An 18,672-nucleotide genomic window follows, 5' to 3' on the forward strand; every position below is an offset into this window, starting at 1 on the left:
GGCAGTATAGGAACCCCACAAGTGACCCCATTTTAGAAAGAAGACACCCCAAGGTATTCCGTTAGGTGTATGGCGAGTTCATAGAAGATTTTATTTTTTGTCACAAGTTAGTGAAAAATGACACTTTGTGAAAAAAAACCAATAAAAATCAATTTCCGCTAACTTTTGACAAAAAATAAAATCTTCTATGAACTCGTTATACACCTAACAGAATACCTTGGGGTGTCTTTTTTCTAAAATGGGGTCACTTGTGGGGTTCCTATACCGCCCTGGCATTTTACGGGCCCAAAACCGTGAGTAGTCTGGAAACCAAATGTCTCAAAATGACTGTTCAGGGGTATAAGCATCTGCAAATTTTGATGACAGGTGGTCTATGAGGGGGCGAATTTTGTGGAACCGGTCATAAGCAGGGTGGCCTTTTAGATGACAGGTTGTATTGGGCCTGATCTGATGGATAGGAGTGCTAGGGGGGGTGACAGGAGGTGATTGATGGGTGTCTCAGGGGGTGGTTAGAGGGGAAAATAGATGCAATCAATGCACTGGGGAGGTGATCGGAAGGGGGTCTGAGGGGGATCTGAGGGTTTGGCCGAGTGATCAGGAGCCCACACGGGGCAAATTAGGGCCTGATCTGATGGGTAGGTGTGCTAGGGGGTGACAGGAGGTGATTGATGGGTGTCTCAAGGTGTGATTAGAGGGGGGAATAGATGCAAGCAATGCACTGGCGAGGTGATCAGGGCTGGGGTCCGAGGGCATTCTGAGGGTGTGGGCGGGTGATTGAGTGCCCTAGGGGCAGATAGGGGTCTAATCTGATAGGTAGCAGTGACAGGGGGTGATTGATGGGTAATTAGTGGGTGTTTAGGGTAGAGAACAGATGTAAACACTGCACTTGGGAGGTGATCGGACGTCGAAACTGCGGGCGATCTATTGGTGTGGGTGGGTGATAAGATTGCCCGCAAGGGGCAGGTTAGGGGCTGATTGATGGGTGGCAGTGACAGCGGGTGATTGATGGGTGGCAGTGACAGGGGGTGATTGATGGGTGGCAGTGACAGAGGGTGATTGATGGGTGATTGATAGGTGATTGACAGGTAATCAGTGGGTTATTACAGGGGAGAACAGATGTAAATATTGCACTGGCGAATTGATAAGGGGGGGGGTCTGAGGGCAATCTGAGCGTGTAGGCGGGTGATTGGGTGCCCGCAAGGGGCAGATTAGGGTCTGATCTGATGGGTAACAGTGACAGGTGGTGATAGGGGGTGATTGATGGGTGATTGATGGGTAATTAGTGGGTGTTTAGAGGAGAGAATAGATGGAAACACTGCGCTTGGGTGGTGATCTGATGTCGGATCTGCGGGCGATCTATTGGTGTGGGTGATCAGTTTGCCCGCAAGGGGCAGGTAAGGGGCTGATTGATGGGTGGCAGTGACAGGGGGTGATTGATGGGTGGCAGTGACAGGGGGTGATTGATGGGTGATTGACAGGTGATCAGTGGGTTATTACAGGGAAGGACAGATGTAAATAATGCCCTGGCGAATTGATAAGGGGGGGTCTGAGGGCAATCTGAGCGTGTAGGCAGGTGATTGGGTGCCCGCAAAGGGGCAGATTAGGGTCTGATCTGATGGGTAACAGTGACAGGTGGTGATAGGGGGTGATTGATGGGTGATTGATGGGTAATTAGTGGGTGTTTAAAGGAGAGAATAGATGTAAACGCTGCGCTTGGGTGGTGATCTGATGTCGGATCTGCGGGCGATCTATTGGTGTGGGTGGGTGATCAGATTGCCCGCAAGGGGCAGGTTGGGGGCTGATTGTTGGGTGGCAGTGACAGGGGGTGATTGATGGTGATAGGTGATTGGCAGGTGATTGACAGGTGATCAGTGGGTTATTACAGGGAAGGACAGATGTAATTAATGCACTGGCGAATTGATAAGGGGGGGGGGGGGTCTGAGGGCAATCTGAGTGTGTGGGCGGGTGATTGGGTGCCCGCAAGGGGCAGATTAGGGTCTGATCTGATAGGTAACAGTGACAGGTGGTGATAGGGGGTGATTGATGGGTGATTGATGGGTAATTAGTGGGTGTTTAGAGAAGATAACAGATGTAAACAATACATTTGGGAGGTAATCTGACGGCGGGTTTGCGGGCGATCTAATGGTGTGGGTGGGTGATCAGATTGCCCGCAAGGGGCAGGTTAGGGGCTGATTGATGGGTGGCAGTGACAGGGGGTGACAGGGGGTGATAGGGGGTGATTGATGGGTGATTGATGGGTAATTAGTGGGTGTTTAGAGGAGAGAATAGATGGAAACACTGCGCTTGGGTGGTGATCTGATGTCGGATCTGCGGGCGATCTATTGGTGTGGGTGATCAGTTTGCCCGCAAGGGGCAGGTTAGGGGCTGATTGATGGGTGGCAGTGACAGGGGGTGATTGATGGGTGGCAGTGACAGGGGGTGATTGATGGGTGATTGACAGGTGATCAGTGGGTTATTACAGGGAAGGACAGATGTAAATAATGCCCTGGCGAATTGATAAGGGGGGGTCTGAGGGCAATCTGAGCGTGTAGGCAGGTGATTGGGTGCCCGCAAAGGGGCAGATCAGGGTCTGATCTGATGGGTAACAGTGACAGGTGGTGATAGGGGGTGATTGATGGGTGATTGATGGGTAATTAGTGGGTGTTTAGAGGAGAGAATAGATGTAAACGCTGCGCTTGGGTGGTGATCTGATGTCGGATCTGCGGGCGATCTATTGGTGTGGGTGGGTGATCAGATTGCCCGCAAGGGGCAGGTTGGGGGCTGATTGTTGGGTGGCAGTGACAGGGGGTGATTGATGGTGATAGGTGATTGGCAGGTGATTGACAGGTGATCAGTGGGTTATTACAGGGAAGGACAGATGTAATTAATGCACTGGCGAATTGATAAGGGGGGGGGGGGGGTCTGAGGGCAATCTGAGTGTGTGGGCGGGTGATTGGGTGCCCGCAAGGGGCAGATTAGGGTCTGATCTGATAGGTAACAGTGACAGGTGGTGATAGGGGGTGATTGATGGGTGATTGATGGGTAATTAGTGGGTGTTTAGAGAAGATAACAGATGTAAACAATACATTTGGGAGGTAATCTGACGGCGGGTTTGCGGGCGATCTAATGGTGTGGGTGGGTGATCAGATTGCCCGCAAGGGGCAGGTTAGGGGCTGATTGATGGGTGGCAGTGACAGGGGGTGACAGGGGGTGATTGATGGGTGATAGGTGATTGGCAGGTGATTGACAGGTGATCAGTGGGTTATTACAGGGAAGAACAGATGTAATTAATGCACTGGTGAATTGATAAGGGGGGGTCAGAGGGCAATCTGAGTGTATGGGCGGGTGATTGGGTGCCCGCAAGGGGCAGATTAGGGTCTGATCTGATAGGGAAAAGTGACAGGTGGTGATAGGGGGTGATTGATGGGTGATTGATGGGTAATTAGTGGGTGTTTAAAGGAGAGAATAGATGTAAACGCTGCGCTTGGGTGGTGATCTGATGTCGGATCTGCGGGCGATCTATTGGTGTGGGTGGGTGATCAGATTGCCCGCAAGGGGCAGGTTGGGGGCTGATTGTTGGGTGGCAGTGACAGGGGGTGATTGATGGTGATAGGTGATTGGCAGGTGATTGACAGGTGATCAGTGGGTTATTACAGGGAAGGACAGATGTAATTAATGCACTGGCGAATTGATAAGGGGGGGGGGGGGTCTGAGGGCAATCTGAGTGTGTGGGCGGGTGATTGGGTGCCCGCAAGGGGCAGATTAGGGTCTGATCTGATAGGTAACAGTGACAGGTGGTGATAGGGGGTGATTGATGGGTGATTGATGGGTAATTAGTGGGTGTTTAGAGAAGATAACAGATGTAAACAATACATTTGGGAGGTAATCTGACGGCGGGTTTGCGGGCGATCTAATGGTGTGGGTGGGTGATCAGATTGCCCGCAAGGGGCAGGTTAGGGGCTGATTGATGGGTGGCAGTGACAGGGGGTGACAGGGGGTGATAGGGGGTGATTGATGGGTGATTGATGGGTAATTAGTGGGTGTTTAGAGGAGAGAATAGATGGAAACACTGCGCTTGGGTGGTGATCTGATGTCGGATCTGCGGGCGATCTATTGGTGTGGGTGATCAGTTTGCCCGCAAGGGGCAGGTTAGGGGCTGATTGATGGGTGGCAGTGACAGGGGGTGATTGATGGGTGGCAGTGACAGGGGGTGATTGATGGGTGATTGACAGGTGATCAGTGGGTTATTACAGGGAAGGACAGATGTAAATAATGCCCTGGCGAATTGATAAGGGGGGGTCTGAGGGCAATCTGAGCGTGTAGGCAGGTGATTGGGTGCCCGCAAAGGGGCAGATCAGGGTCTGATCTGATGGGTAACAGTGACAGGTGGTGATAGGGGGTGATTGATGGGTGATTGATGGGTAATTAGTGGGTGTTTAGAGGAGAGAATAGATGTAAACGCTGCGCTTGGGTGGTGATCTGATGTCGGATCTGCGGGCGATCTATTGGTGTGGGTGGGTGATCAGATTGCCCGCAAGGGGCAGGTTGGGGGCTGATTGTTGGGTGGCAGTGACAGGGGGTGATTGATGGTGATAGGTGATTGGCAGGTGATTGACAGGTGATCAGTGGGTTATTACAGGGAAGGACAGATGTAATTAATGCACTGGCGAATTGATAAGGGGGGGGGGGGTCTGAGGGCAATCTGAGTGTGTGGGCGGGTGATTGGGTGCCCGCAAGGGGCAGATTAGGGTCTGATCTGATAGGTAACAGTGACAGGTGGTGATAGGGGGTGATTGATGGGTGATTGATGGGTAATTAGTGGGTGTTTAGAGAAGATAACAGATGTAAACAATACATTTGGGAGGTAATCTGACGGCGGGTTTGCGGGCGATCTAATGGTGTGGGTGGGTGATCAGATTGCCCGCAAGGGGCAGGTTAGGGGCTGATTGATGGGTGGCAGTGACAGGGGGTGACAGGGGGTGATTGATGGGTGATAGGTGATTGGCAGGTGATTGACAGGTGATCAGTGGGTTATTACAGGGAAGAACAGATGTAATTAATGCACTGGTGAATTGATAAGGGGGGGTCAGAGGGCAATCTGAGTGTATGGGCGGGTGATTGGGTGCCCGCAAGGGGCAGATTAGGGTCTGATCTGATAGGGAAAAGTGACAGGTGGTGATAGGGGGTGATTGATGGGTGATTGATGGGTAATTAGTGGGTGTTTAAAGGAGAGAATAGATGTAAACAATGGATTTGGGAGGTGATCTGACGTCGGATCTGCGGGCGATCTATTGGTGTGGGGGGGGGGTGATCAGATTGCCCGCAAGGGGCAGATTAGGGGCTGATTGATGGGTGGCAGTGACAGGGGGTGATTGACGGGTGATTGACAGGTGATTGACAGGTGATTGACAGGTGATTGACAGGTGATCAGGGGGGATAGATGCATACAGTACATGGGGGGGGGTCTGGGGGGGGTCTGGGGAGAATCTGAGGGGTGGGGGGGTGATCAGGAGGGAGCAGAGGGCAGGGGGGGGGATAAAAAAAATAGCGTTGACAGATAAGTGACAGGGAGTGATTGATGGGTGATTAGGGGGGTGATTGGGTGCAAACAGGGGTCTGGGGGGTGGGCAGGGGGGGTCTGAGGGGTGCTGTGGGCGATCTGGGGCAGGGAGGGGGAAATCAGTGTGCTTGGTGCAGACTAGGGTGGCTGCAGCCTGCCCTGGTGGTCCCTCGGACACTGGGACCACCAGGGCAGGAGGCAGCCTGTATAATACACTTTGTAAACATTACAAAGTGTATTATACATTTTGTATGCGGCGATCGTCGGGTTAACATCCCGCCGGCGCTTCCGTATGGCCGGCGGGATGTTGCGGCTGGTGAGCGGCGCCAGGCGGAGGCGGAGGATCGCGTCACGGATGACGCGATCGCTCCGCCCATGCCCCTACAAGGACCGCCGCCATTTGTCTATACGGCGGTCCTTGCGGGGTCCACTTCCCGGCCGCCTCTGTGCGTTAGGCGGTCGGGAAGTGGTTAAACAGAGTAAAACCTGATTACATGTATAGCTGACATGTTTCAGACACCCAGTGGTCCTTAATCATAGCATAGATCTATGTTATGATTAAGGACCACTGCGTGTCCGAAACATGTCAGCTATACATGTAATCAGGTTTTACGCTGTTTAACCACTTAATGACAAGCTGACTTATAAAAACGTCCTGCTCGAGCCTCTTAACGGCTCCAGGATGTTTTTATAGGTCAAACAGTGCTGCTTCCGCTGTGTGTGCAGGTGTGTGCTCCCGCGTGCATTCCCGCGCATGTGCAAGTAAGTGGAAGAAAAAAAACATCATAGAAAAAATACACCTTTATTTCCAAATAATATACTGTCACCATACTTTGTACTAGGAACATAATTAAAATCTTGTGATAACCAGAAGAAATAGGCAGATACAATGTGTGGGTTTTATGTACAGTAGCAGTGTTTATATTACAACTATAGGGGATGAAATTGGAGAAATTGTGTATTTTTTCCTTGGTTTTCCTTTTAAAATGCATAGAAAATAAAGGTATTACTGAAAACAAATATCAACCTTAACCCTCCTGGTGGTCTATTAAAAACCGCCAGGGGGCAGCGCAGCAGTTTTTATTTTATTTTTTTTAAATCATGTAGCGAGCGCTACATGATAGCCGCTGTGCAGTGGCATCCTTCCACCCACTTCGATCGCCTCTGGCGATCTGCGATCAGGAAATCTGTTCAAAGAACGGGATTTCCTGGAGGGCTTCCCCCGTCATCGACGTTTTGACATCAAAGGGAGTCCCGATCCACCCCTCAGCGCTGCCTGGCACTGATTGGCCAGGCAGCGCATTGGGTCTAGCGGGCCGGCGTGGGGGGTAGAGGCGAATCGGCGGGTAGCGGCGGCGATCGGAATGCACACGTAGCTAGCAAAGTGTAGCAAAAAAAATTATGCAAATAGGCCCAGCAGGGCCTGAGAAATCCTCCTGCGCGGCTTACCCCGAACGTGGGTTTAAAAGGGCAATTGGTGGTGAAAAAAACAAGATATAGATCATTTCATTGTGATTAGTAGTGATTAAGCTCAGAGCCGGGACAAGGTCCTCCAGCACCCAAGGCTGAGACACCAAAGTGTAGCCCCTCCATCCCTGCCACCCCAGCCATCACACACTGATTGCTATTAGACTAAGAGCCGCCACAGGGCCCACAACCTCCCCAACACCTTAATATCTAGTTATCTGGCTTGCAGTCACTGCTATGTATCCCCTTTTATTATTTCTTTCTGCTTCAAACACAATTAGGAATGACAGCTGAATGAATTCTGCGCCCCCTCCTACACTGCGCCCTGAGGCTGGAGCCTCTCCAGCCTATGCCTCGGCCCGGCCCTGATTAAGCTATTGGCAAATGAAAGGGATGAGCACTGAAAGGTGAAAATCGCTCTTGTCCATTAGGGTAAAAAACGGTTTGGGGTGAAGTGGTTAAAGAGAATGGTACCGATTCTGTAAAAGAAAAGCCAGATACTTACCGTACCAAAGGAGAGGGAAGGCTCAGAGTCCTAATGAGCCTCCTCTCTCCTGTCCCGGTGCCCGTTCCAGCACTGGCTCCCCCGTAGCAGTATTTGACTAAATTGGTCAAATACTGCTACTTCCGCCGCCGAAGGGAGGCTTCGGGAGTCTTCAGGAATCCGAGTGCTCCCAAAGATTGCCCACTCCATACTGCGCACGCACGTGCGCAGTATGGAGCCGCCTGTTTTCGGGAGGACTCGGCTCCCGAAGTCCCCCGCGGCGGGGGATGTGAACGGAGGAGCTGCCACTGTGACGAGGGCACCGGGAGAGGAGAGGGGAGGCTCATTAGGACCCAGAGCCTTCCCTCACCTTAGGTAAGTAGCTGGCTTTTTTTTTTTAATAAATCGGGAGCCACTGGCTTTAATAAAGGCTTGCTAAAATTGATTGGATCAACGCGCGGAAACTCACTTCTTATTGTTGCATATGGGGTGTAGAGTCACCTAGTTCCTGCACTGATCCTTGATTGAGAGGGTAGAGCGGATTTCACCTTGAACTGTTTTTTTCTATACCAATCACAGGCAGATATATATTTCTACAGATATCAACAAGAGACAGATTCCACAGGCAGTAACTCCAGTGGCAGACAAAATCCCCAGTAGCAGGTATCCCAGTGACAGGCAGTATGTGGTACTGGTAAGCAGATAAGAGGCAGGCAGTAAGTGAAAGGTATTCAACAACTGATAGGCTCCCTGCCTAACTTCAGCCCACGCCACCAATGGTCTAGAAAAGTGTATCATACATACAGCAAAGTCCCCGTTATCCAGAACTCAGGCATCCGGAAGTCTCAACTAACTGGCATGCCTGAGAGGGATAACGGGGGCAGAACGTTGGCAGTTTGCAGGGCATATATAACTTACCGATTCACCAGGCGCTGTCTTCTACGCATCCTGCAGCTCACAGTGGCTTTCCGGTATCCGTGCATGGCTGACCCAATGCAGGTCAGGTGAAATGCCAGGAGACGCACACAGAGCATGCCGGAAAGCTGCTGGGGGCTACAGGATGTGTAGAAGACGGCACCAGGAGGATCGGTAAGTTGCTTCTGCTGCACGGGGAGGTTAGTGATATTTTCGGCCGGTTGCTCAAGCACACATCAGGCAATTGCCGCCTGTGCCGGATATTAGGCACTGTACCTTCCCTAGAGACTTCAGGCTCCTAACTGGAAGTGTAGCAGGTGCATGAGGAAAACTGTTACTTCATGCAAGTTCAACCCCAGTAAAATGCCAGACAGGTATACAGGTATGTGTTACACATATCTGTGCTCTGCTACATCCAAGCTGCAGGATGATGATGGATGGAGTTCTCCTTTAAAGAAACACTTAACTGAGAGGGGGAAACACAGTTTAACTTACCTGGACCTTCTACTGGCCCCCTGCAGTCACCCTGTGCCCACGCTGGAACAAACCGATCTGCCAGTCCCCCATAGCATGCTAGTGTCATTTCTGGCCAGTTAGTAGCCACTGCGCCTGTGGGGCCCTGGCCACGCCTCCTCGATCACGCTCCTGTAGCCGTAGCACAATGGAGGATGCACCCGGCCAGGGCCGCAGAGGTGCAATGCAGTGGACCACTGACTGACCAGTCACTGGAAAGGAAGGTGGCTTGCTGCTAGTGATGGGAATTCCGGCTCTTTTAAGAGTATCGGCTCAATTGGCTCGGCTCCCATTAAAGAGCCGGTGTTCCAACATTTTAGCATACCCGACAACATAGCATACAAATGCTACTGAGCACCGGCTCGTATGGCTCTCAAATGGCTCTTCATTTAATATCATTAGAAGAAACTCAGATACCAAAGAAAAGCCCCGCCCCGTCTCCATGACAACTCCAGGCTGCTTCTCTGAGTGGGGCAATCCCTCCTGCTGCTGCTGCTCTGCTCCGCCCCATACACCCCTACAAGCTACAGGAGGAGGACTACATCTCCTGGCATGCCTCAGCGCCCTTTATTACAGAGCAGAGCGCACTACTCACAGGCATCGACTCTTTTTAAACTGAGCACCGGCTCTTGTCATTCGCAGCAAAGAGCCGGCTCTTAGAGCCAACTCGTTCGCGAACGACCCATCACTACTTGCTGCGTGGGACCAGAGGATCGGTATATATATCCTGGCACGGGCACAGGACATCTGCAAGGGGGAGGTAGAAGCCCCAGGTAAGTTAAACTCCTCCCCCCCAATTAAGGATCCCTTTAATGATGTGTTCAGGAGACAACTATCTCATGTCTGTAGGTATCTATAGCAACTGGATTAAGCTTCACCCCTACACCACACATGCAAAGCAAATACTCACAACTTCATAATCCTCTTGGCTGCAGAGTTTCTTACTACGGCACCTGGAAGCAATTTCCTTTGGCTCCAATTTCTCTAATAGTGATGGAAAGAGGACTTGCAGAAGATCCTCACAGCAGTCAACTTTCGCCTCTTGCTGTGGACTTGGGATATCTTCCTGCCTTACATAAAGGGCAGCTTGGGAGTTTTCTGACTGTCTCAATGCAGAAAGGAAATCTTCACACCAGTTAACCTCTCTTGGACCATCTAGCAGGTGGTCTATTAACATTCTGGCTGCTCCTATGTTTGTCATAGTGGGATGTCTCAAGGTTTCCCTCAGCTCTGCTGGAAGTCTAGGCATGTAGTCAAGCAGTGAGGCCACCTGGATGGTCTTGATAAGTCTCTCTTTAAATATTCTGATTGTGTAGAGGTTTCTTTCCTCAGTGGTCCCCTCTTGAGCCATTGTCCCTGGTCAGTTAGGATTATACTATCTTGGAGAACTTGATGCAGAGCTGATTGAATACATAGACGCTATAGCCTTCTTTACTGAAAGCAGCAAAGGTTCTTCCTGATATGATGTATTCCAGTGTGGATAGGCCAGGCTTGCGCAGAGTCACTGCTGACTTGTCACCAGCTGACTGTGCTCTCTTCTTACAGGCTGTCAGCTTATATACCAGGAGGCTGATCTGGAATGTGGATTTCAGTTTCGTTTCTCCCCAACAGGAAGGGCTGCATTGGTTGCATTACATGAGAAGTCCATCCCTCTCCACTGAGCTGCTGCTTTCAGGCAGTTTCATCAGGAAAGGAAACAGAATCTGAAAACAGAGCTGCCTCTGAGCTTGTTAATAACTAGCTGGCAAATATAGAATCAGGAAGGGAATTTCCAACTGTTATCAACCAAATTGCTGTCACTCACTAGTACCATATATAGTTACTGGATATAGGCAAATACTGAATGATGTAAGGGCTCTTACACTTCAAAAAACGCAAACTCATATTGCGTTTTGCGATTTTCACTATTAGGGCCAATTAACGCCTGAAAGTGGCAAAACGGTTGATTAGTGCAGTGAAATCACTGTACACTCTCGCGATTCAGAGCAATTGCAATCAGCGCTTTTATAAGCATTGTATTGGGATCGCTCCAGAATCGTGAGAAAATGCTGCATGCAACACGTTTTGCAATTGCCGTTAATCGTGAAATGCCCGCGATCGGAGGCAATCGTGGCAAAGAGACCACTGCCATAAGGTTGCAATTGCGCTAGCGCTTTAGAAAGCGTTAGCAATTCAGCGATTAGCGGGAATTGCCCACTAATCGCCCTAGTGTGACTGGGCCCTTACTTCAATTGAAAGTCAGGAAAAATGCAGCAAAACTACAGTTGCCTTTTCAGAAAATCAGAAATGCATTCCTACTATTCCAACTGTAACTTTACTGTACTTGCATTTAGAAAGTCGCAGCCGGAACGCGGCTGGTGTGAAAGGGTCCTAATGCTACGGCAGGTGCTCTGTCTGACACAGCACCAAATAAGTGACTTTGAGGACCCATTCACACTGGGTGATTTGTCGGTAATCGCCAACGATCGCTAGCATTTTTTAAAGTGCTAGTGCAATGTAATTTATGTGGCAGTTATCTCACTCCTGTGATTGCCGTGAAACACAAACATGCAAACACGCCACATGCAGCATTTTATCGCAATTTTTGAGCGATTGCAATGTATTTAAATCGTGTTCGCTCAAAAAACGTGAAAATGTCCTTTGAAAAGTATGTGTTTAACACGTAAAAATCGACACTGCAAAACGCTAACGGTAATCGCTAGCGTTTTGTGATTGCAAGTGTGAACGGAGCCTGATGGTATCTGTGCAAAACTGCATAAAAAAACTGACATCCTGCACTCGTTTTTCGAATGCTGCACATGACTTGCACTTATATGTATTTCAATAAGAGCTTATGTACTGCATTTTTTAATACGTTTTTTGCATGCGTTTGTATGTTACTCATAGCTCCCAACTGTTCCTCTTTTGAAGGAAAAGTCCCTCTGTGGGAATCAAATCCCACTGTCACTCTTTCTTCCTCATTTGTCCCTCTTTCAGGATTGATGTACCGATCTGTGTAAATAACTGTATATATCGTTTTCTGCTGAAATATGTTTTAAATAGACTCTAAGGCCTCGTTCAGACTATACGCGCTGCCGTGCGCATTTTGGCAGCGCGTATAGTGTGCGACACGCAAGAACGGTAGAAGGGCATAGACAGCCCTTCTAACGTTCCCATCATATGCGCTGCGTGGCAGCGGGATTGCGCTATCGCGTGCTGCACGCATTTTTGGTAATCGCAGCGCAGATCTCATTCATTGTAATGAATGGGATCTGCAGCGCAGCGCATAGGAGCGCAGATGGCGTGCGATCGGACGCGTTGCGTTTCGATCGCACAGCCATCTGCGCTAAATGATGTGAACGAGGCCTAAATGTTATTCTCATCCTTTAAATTAGTATATTTCTTAGACCTTGTTTCCATCTATGCGCTTCTATCCGCTTCTGTCCGCTTTTCAGCAACATGTATCAATCTGTAACATTGATGTGCTGATAAAAAGCGGACAGAAGCGCACAGATGGAAACAATTATAAAACTAATGACAGGACCAGCATGGTTAGGGGTTCTGTGGATGTTTTAAAAAACAAAAACTGACACTTAACTGGGGCTTCTACCGGCCCGCTGCAGCTGTCCTGTCCTGTGCCGTCCTCTACGATCCTCCATTCCCCGCCGCCGGTTACCGTCCAATTATTCGTCTAACTAGACGAATGCAGCTGCGCCTGCGCGGCCGTGTGCATCCTAGCTTCCACTCACGTCTTTGGGAGCTTACTGCGCAGGCACAGTATGGGAAAACTTTGTACTGCGCAGAAGGCTTCTGGAGAAGCGAGCAGGAGCGAGGACGCACACGGCCGCGCAGGTGCATGCGTCAAGTTAGTAAAAAAATTGGATGGTAACTGGCGGCGGGGAACGGAGGATCGTAGAGGACAACGTGGGACAGGACTGCTGCAGGGGGCCAGTAGAAGCCCCACGTAAGTGTTAGTTTTTGTTCTTAAAAAATACTGTATCTACAGAACACTTTTAAATGATACAATTACATCGTTTGCTTATGAATTCTTTGTGATATGCGTGACTAGGGGTGTGGCAGGGGCATGTCTAGAGGTGTGGCAAAAAGTTGGGAGTTAAGTGTTACTTATGTCCAGGGCCGTTTCTTCCACCGTGCGGGCCGTGCGACTGCACTGAGCGCAGGCCAGCAGATGAAGGAAGACGGCGCAGGATGGAGGACACTGCTAGAGGAAGCCAGTGACACGCTGTGCAGGCTGATTACACAAGCACGATCACAGTGCTTCACACACTCCTCCTGGGCTGCGGCAGCAGCACAGATTATCTCTGTACTACTCTCTCCGAGAGAGAGTGTGTACAATAGTTGCCTTGACCACGATAAAGCTGCGGCGCCGCCCCCTGCTCTCTCCAGCCAGGCATGTTGCTAGTGTGTGGTGCCTATGCAGGGGCGTTTCTAGGGTCCTTGGAGATCGGGGGCACCTGTGGGCACCAGGTCGGGAGGTATATAGCAAAAATGGGCGTGGTCATGAGGTGAGTGGGTGTGGCCATGGGTGGGGCCAAATGTACATAAACTTAGCAGCGGTGTAAGCTACAGATAACGGGCCTGCCCATCGAAATATTGGATGGAGCCCCCTGTCCTTTATTAGATAATTTACAATCAGTATAGGCATAGATCAAAGATGTATACGCACATACAATTTTTATTGGTCGATCACTGACCCCCAATTTTACCACCCCCATGCAGTAAGTGGGCCAACAGACAATTAATTTTATGAACAGAGCTAAAATTGGCTAATCAAAATTGTATGTGTGTACCAGGCTTTACAGCTAATACTGTACATACTGAAAGTAGCAGGGATCAGCATACAATATAGCTGGTTTACAATCAGTAAAGGCACAGAGTAACACCTTACACTGTACACACTGGAGGTAAATCAGCACACAGTGCAGGCACTAGAGAACAGCGTATACTGTACATACTGTAGGCAGCAGAATTCAGCACACTGCAGCTAGCGTGCCAAAAATATGAGTATCACGTTGTGCGGCGTGCTTATCGCGCCGCACCGAAAAATGGGTGGGCCATGGACCAGAATATAGGTGTGGTAATGGGTGGAGACAAATTTACATGAACCTAGCAATGGTGGGACATTAGATTATGACAGTGGTGGCAAACCTTTTGGAGGCCGAGTGCCCAAACTGCAACCCAAAAGTCACTTATCTATCGCAAAGTGGCAACAGCAATTTAAACTAAATACTGTACAAACGTTTTAACTCATACATGAACATTATGGAAAATCCAAGTTGAAAATAAACTGTGAAGATAAACAATTTCATCCATCCTACTCCTGAAAAATGTATTCAATTTTTTAGAACCTCCCAGTTTTATTTTCTGTTTTAAAAAGCTAAAAAAGTAGGTTTAATGCTATTGTCTCATATGATAAGGATTCAGCTTTTCCCATAGTCTCGCAGTTAGCAATCATGTGACCCCCAACAAGACAAATTCAGCAATCATGAGGCCTCCAACAAATCATGAGGCCCCCAACAAGACAAATTCAGCAATCTTGAGGGCCCCAACAAATCATAAGGCTCCCAACAAGACAAATTCAGCAGTCATGAGGCACATAAATAGACAGCATTTCACATAAATAGGCAGAATGTCCCCTTAATATGGTAGCCCCCCAAGTTAGGTAGTGAGTGACAGGGACCCCCAGGTTAGCTAGTGAGTGACATGCGCCTCCAGTTAGGTAGTGAGTGACAGGGACCCTGATAGTGAGTGACAGGGAGCCCCTTTAGGTAGTGAGTGAGTGCCAGGGAGCCCCTTTAGGCAGTGAGTGAGTGCCAGGGAGCCCCTTTAGGCAGTGAGTTAGTGACAGGGAGGCCCTTTAGGTAGTGAGTGAGTGACAGGGAGGCCCTTTAGGTAGTGAGTGAGTGACAGGGAGCCCCTTTAGGTAGTGAGTGAGTGCCAGGGAGCCCCTTTAGGCAGTGAGCGAGTGCCAGGGAGCCCCTTTAGGCAGTGAGTGAGTGACAGGGAGCTCCTTTAGGTAGTGAGTGAGTGCCAGGGAGCCCCTTTAGGCAGTGAGTGAGTGCCAGGGAGCCCCTTTAGGCAGTGAGTTAGTGCCAGGGAGCCCCTTTAGGCAGTGAGTGAGTGCCAGGGAGCCCCTTTAGGCAGTGAGTGAGTGCCAGGGAGCCCCTTTAGGCAGTGAGTGAGTGCCAGGGAGCCCCTTTAGGCAGTGAGTGAGTTACAGGGAGCCCCTTTAGGTAGTGAGTGAGTGACAGGGAGCCCCATTAGGGAGTGAGTGAGTGAGTGAGTGAGTGAGTGACAGGGAGCCCATTAGGTAGTGAGTGAGTGACAGGGAGGCCCTTTAGGTAGTGAGTGAGTGCCAGGGAGCCCTTTTAGGTAGTGAGTGAGTGCCAGGGAGCCCCTTTAGGAAGTGCGTGAGTGACAGGGAGTGTCAGGAATATAGCCGCTAGTTATGAGGCTGATAATGTTAAGGATAATAACAGAACATATTTCTGTCCTGTTTCTGTCTACTGGGTAAAACCTCAGATGTGTATTGTGCTTGGGAGTAATTGGTCACCTGGCCAGAGTAAATTGAAGTCTAATGTAATTCTGTATGTAGATGTCCATTACCTCTGCCCCATTGTCCAGCAGGGGAAACTGTGTCTACTGCTAATTAACTGCCAATTGAGGAAGAATAGGCTGGTCGGCATGGCTTTTGAGTCTGGTGTCAGCCATTGTCCCATTATACAAGGCAAGCCTGCCAGAGTCTTGGGGACAGGGGGAAGCTGACACCTGAATGTTTGAAATGTATTTGACAGCCTACGGGAAATGATTGAAGGGGTGAAGTCCTTTTGATACCATTTTCTACCTGTGGAAATTAAATTATTGGTGGAGGTGCAAACTATATCCTTATCTTTGATCAGCTAGGAAATACTGTCAACAATGGGGTTGTCACCTGTAACTTGGACTAGGGAAATCTTTTCATGTATGTGGATGTTAGATCTCTGGAAATCCAATTATGACTGAGGATGTAATAAAATCTAGGTCCCCCCCGTCCACACAGGCTTACAGCCTTGAGGCGAATATTTCATTATAAAAACCAGGGGACAGCTACCTCAAATCAGTCCCCTCCTGACGGTAGCGGCAGCTGGTCTCCTGGCCCAAGCTAGTGGACTCCTGGTCTAACCAGAATTGTGTCCGTCCACAAAAGTCCAAGGTTCTTCTATCTGGATTCCTGTATTTTGGTAAGCAAATTGCTTGGTGTGTATCTTTGTAACCTCTTATTTTTGTAACTTTTATCTTGTAACATTTTTACTTTGTCTTTTTGTAATCTTTTGTATATATTCTGTTCTGCACTGTTCCACCTTTTTCCCTGGAATATTAAATTAATATTTAATAAGCTTGACTTCTGCCGTACTAAACTAACACTCATAGCCTAGAAGAGATTGAAGTGTGTATAAGTCCGTGCCTGATTGTATGATTGAGCAACACTACCATATGAAATTGTAATTGCATTGTGTGTGGGGGCGTTTGTCATACGTTGGTCTAAAGCGCGCAGCTGACCCAACATATGAAAAACGCCAGTGCGAGTAGCGACAGCAGAGTGGCTAACAGTATCGTTCGGAACGACTGTTAGTGTTTTTTTGCTTCACTACAGTGTAAGATTGCAACTGTGTGTGTGTGGGTGCGTGGCGTTCCCGTATTCGGCCTAAGCGCAAAGCTGACCCGAATATGAAAACGTGGAGTGCGCGCTGAGGACTCGACAGCAGAGTGGAAGTGTCTAGCGAACAGCTAGTGGTGGCAGTGAGAGGTGTTCTGAGGGGTCCCAGTCTTGTTTCAGCTCGAATAAGGCTGCTCCCCGCTTGATCTGGTCAAACCCGCAGTCGGGAACCGCATACGCAGGCGTGCCGCGGGTCGGTTCCTGACATAATTGGCTGGCAGTGGTGGCATCGTTTAGTACATTAGTACGCAGTTTAGTTCGCTATTCTGAGTACTAAAGGCTGGAAGCTTGCTAGAAGCAACTAGCCTACAGAAGTCTACTCAGTGCAGAATCTATATAAGTTTTTCGTTCAAAGATACACACTTGGTATTTGCTTTCCCTCCCCCCCCCCCCCCCCCCCCCCTTTTTATTTTTTTATTTTTTGCAACACGATGGCTCAGAAAGCATCCAGCTATACAAGGCAAAACAAAGAGATACTACTCAATCTGTGTGAGCACAAAGGCATCGAGAAGGTAAGCGGCCAGACTAAGGAGCTGTTAGTTCGTGCGCTCGAGGAGTATGATGAGGCAGAGCAAGCCCGTGCTTCAACGTTAGCGGATGCAGCTCACGACACGCCAGAGGAGGAATCGCTCCCGCTACAGAATGCGTGTGCAGACGATGTCCTGGATGATCCACCGAACACGGGGATGACATCTCTGGAAGCTGATCTACAGCTACTGAACTCGGCTGATCCTGACCTGCGCCTAAAGCTGATCCTACTGCACCGACAGGCAGAGAAGGAACAAGCAGCACAGCGACTCCAGGCCGAGAGGGAACAAGCTGCCCAGCGACACCAGCTGGAGCTGGCTAAACTTCAGCAGCAGAACCGGTCTGCTGGACCCGCAGAACGCGAAGGTGAGCGAGTCCACAGAATCCCCCTGGATAAGTTCCCCACTATGGACAAGGACTCTGACATAGACACTTTCCTACAGGGGTTTGAAAGGACTTGTCGGCAGTATGGGGTGCCCCGTGAGCAGTGGGCAAGATACCTCACACCAGGGCTGAGAGGCAAGGCCCTGGAGGCGTTTGTGAGTCTCCCCCAGGAGGAAGAAACAGACTTTGAGACAATTAAGAAAGCCATCATTGCGCGATACCACCTCACGCCAGAGGTGTATCGAAAACGTTTCAGGACAGTGCAGCGAGGTCCTAATGACAGCTACCTGGATCATGCTTGCAACCTGCGCACTTCCTTCCAGCAGTGGTTAAAAGGACTGTCGGTTGAAACCTTGGATGCCCTGCAGGAACTGATGATAAAAGACCAGTTCCTCCACACGTGTCCTGTTGATGTCCGGCTGTTTGTGCTGGATCGAGAACCAATGACAGTGGATGAGGCTGCGGAAATGGCCGATTCCTACACGGCCCATAGAGCAGTCGAGTCCCGGAGGACTACTACGCCCAGCTGGAGAGGAGAACAGATTGCTAAACCTGTTTCACCCAGCACCCAGAGGAGGCAAGCACCGCTGTCTCCTGAATTCAGGCAACCAACCACTGACACTCGGAAATGCTTTGTATGTGACAGGGTGGGTCATATCAGCACGACTTGCCCAGAGAGGAAGAGGGAGGCCCCAAAATCCAGTGAGGCCTCAAACCCCCGTGAAGTCCCAACTGCTCTGTGTGCTACCAGGAATGCCACTGGCTATGCAGAGAATCTGCAGTTTGTCACGGTTGGGGGTACAGTTGCCACTGGGCTGAGAGACACTGGAGCAGAAGTGACTCTCATACATCCTCAGCTTGTGAACCCAGAGCAGTACATACCTGGGAAAATGATTGCTGTCAGAGGAATTGGGGGTGTCACCCCATCCATACCCACCGCCTTGGTCCACCTGAATTGGGGGGCCGGCAGCGGAATGAAAGAAGTTGGGGAAACTGACAAAATCCCCACCAACGTTTTGCTGGGTACTGACCTGGGACGGTTAGTGGCCCAGTATGAGCCTACTCCAAACCCCATGGAGCCTGCATCCCCAGCAGAAGTTCAGGACTCTTGCAAGGTACTGTTTG

General features: G+C 49.8%; 1 protein-coding gene and 1 long non-coding RNA gene across 4 annotated transcripts in view; one reads left to right on the plus strand and one right to left on the minus strand.

The window, feature by feature from the left end:
* Positions 1-10,449, minus strand: part of IFIH1 (interferon induced with helicase C domain 1) — a 104,022-nt gene extending 93,573 nt beyond the window's left edge. For all 3 annotated transcript variants that reach the window (XM_068245674.1, XM_068245673.1, XM_068245672.1), the window contains exon 1: positions 9,850-10,449. In XM_068245674.1, the coding sequence (XP_068101775.1) occupies positions 9,850-10,290 (441 nt within the window). In that variant the 5' untranslated portion in view covers positions 10,291-10,449. The remainder of the gene's footprint in view (positions 1-9,849) is intronic.
* The window catches only part of LOC137525023 (uncharacterized), a 51,773-nt gene continuing 42,565 nt past the window's right edge, over positions 9,465-18,672 (plus strand). The window contains exon 1 of the long non-coding RNA XR_011022844.1: positions 9,465-9,712. This is a non-coding gene — a long non-coding RNA (uncharacterized lncRNA). The remainder of the gene's footprint in view (positions 9,713-18,672) is intronic.

The sequence above is a fragment of the Hyperolius riggenbachi genome, chromosome 7 (assembly GCF_040937935.1).
Source record: "Hyperolius riggenbachi isolate aHypRig1 chromosome 7, aHypRig1.pri, whole genome shotgun sequence".
In the NCBI taxonomy this organism is placed as follows: domain Eukaryota; kingdom Metazoa; phylum Chordata; class Amphibia; order Anura; family Hyperoliidae; genus Hyperolius; species Hyperolius riggenbachi.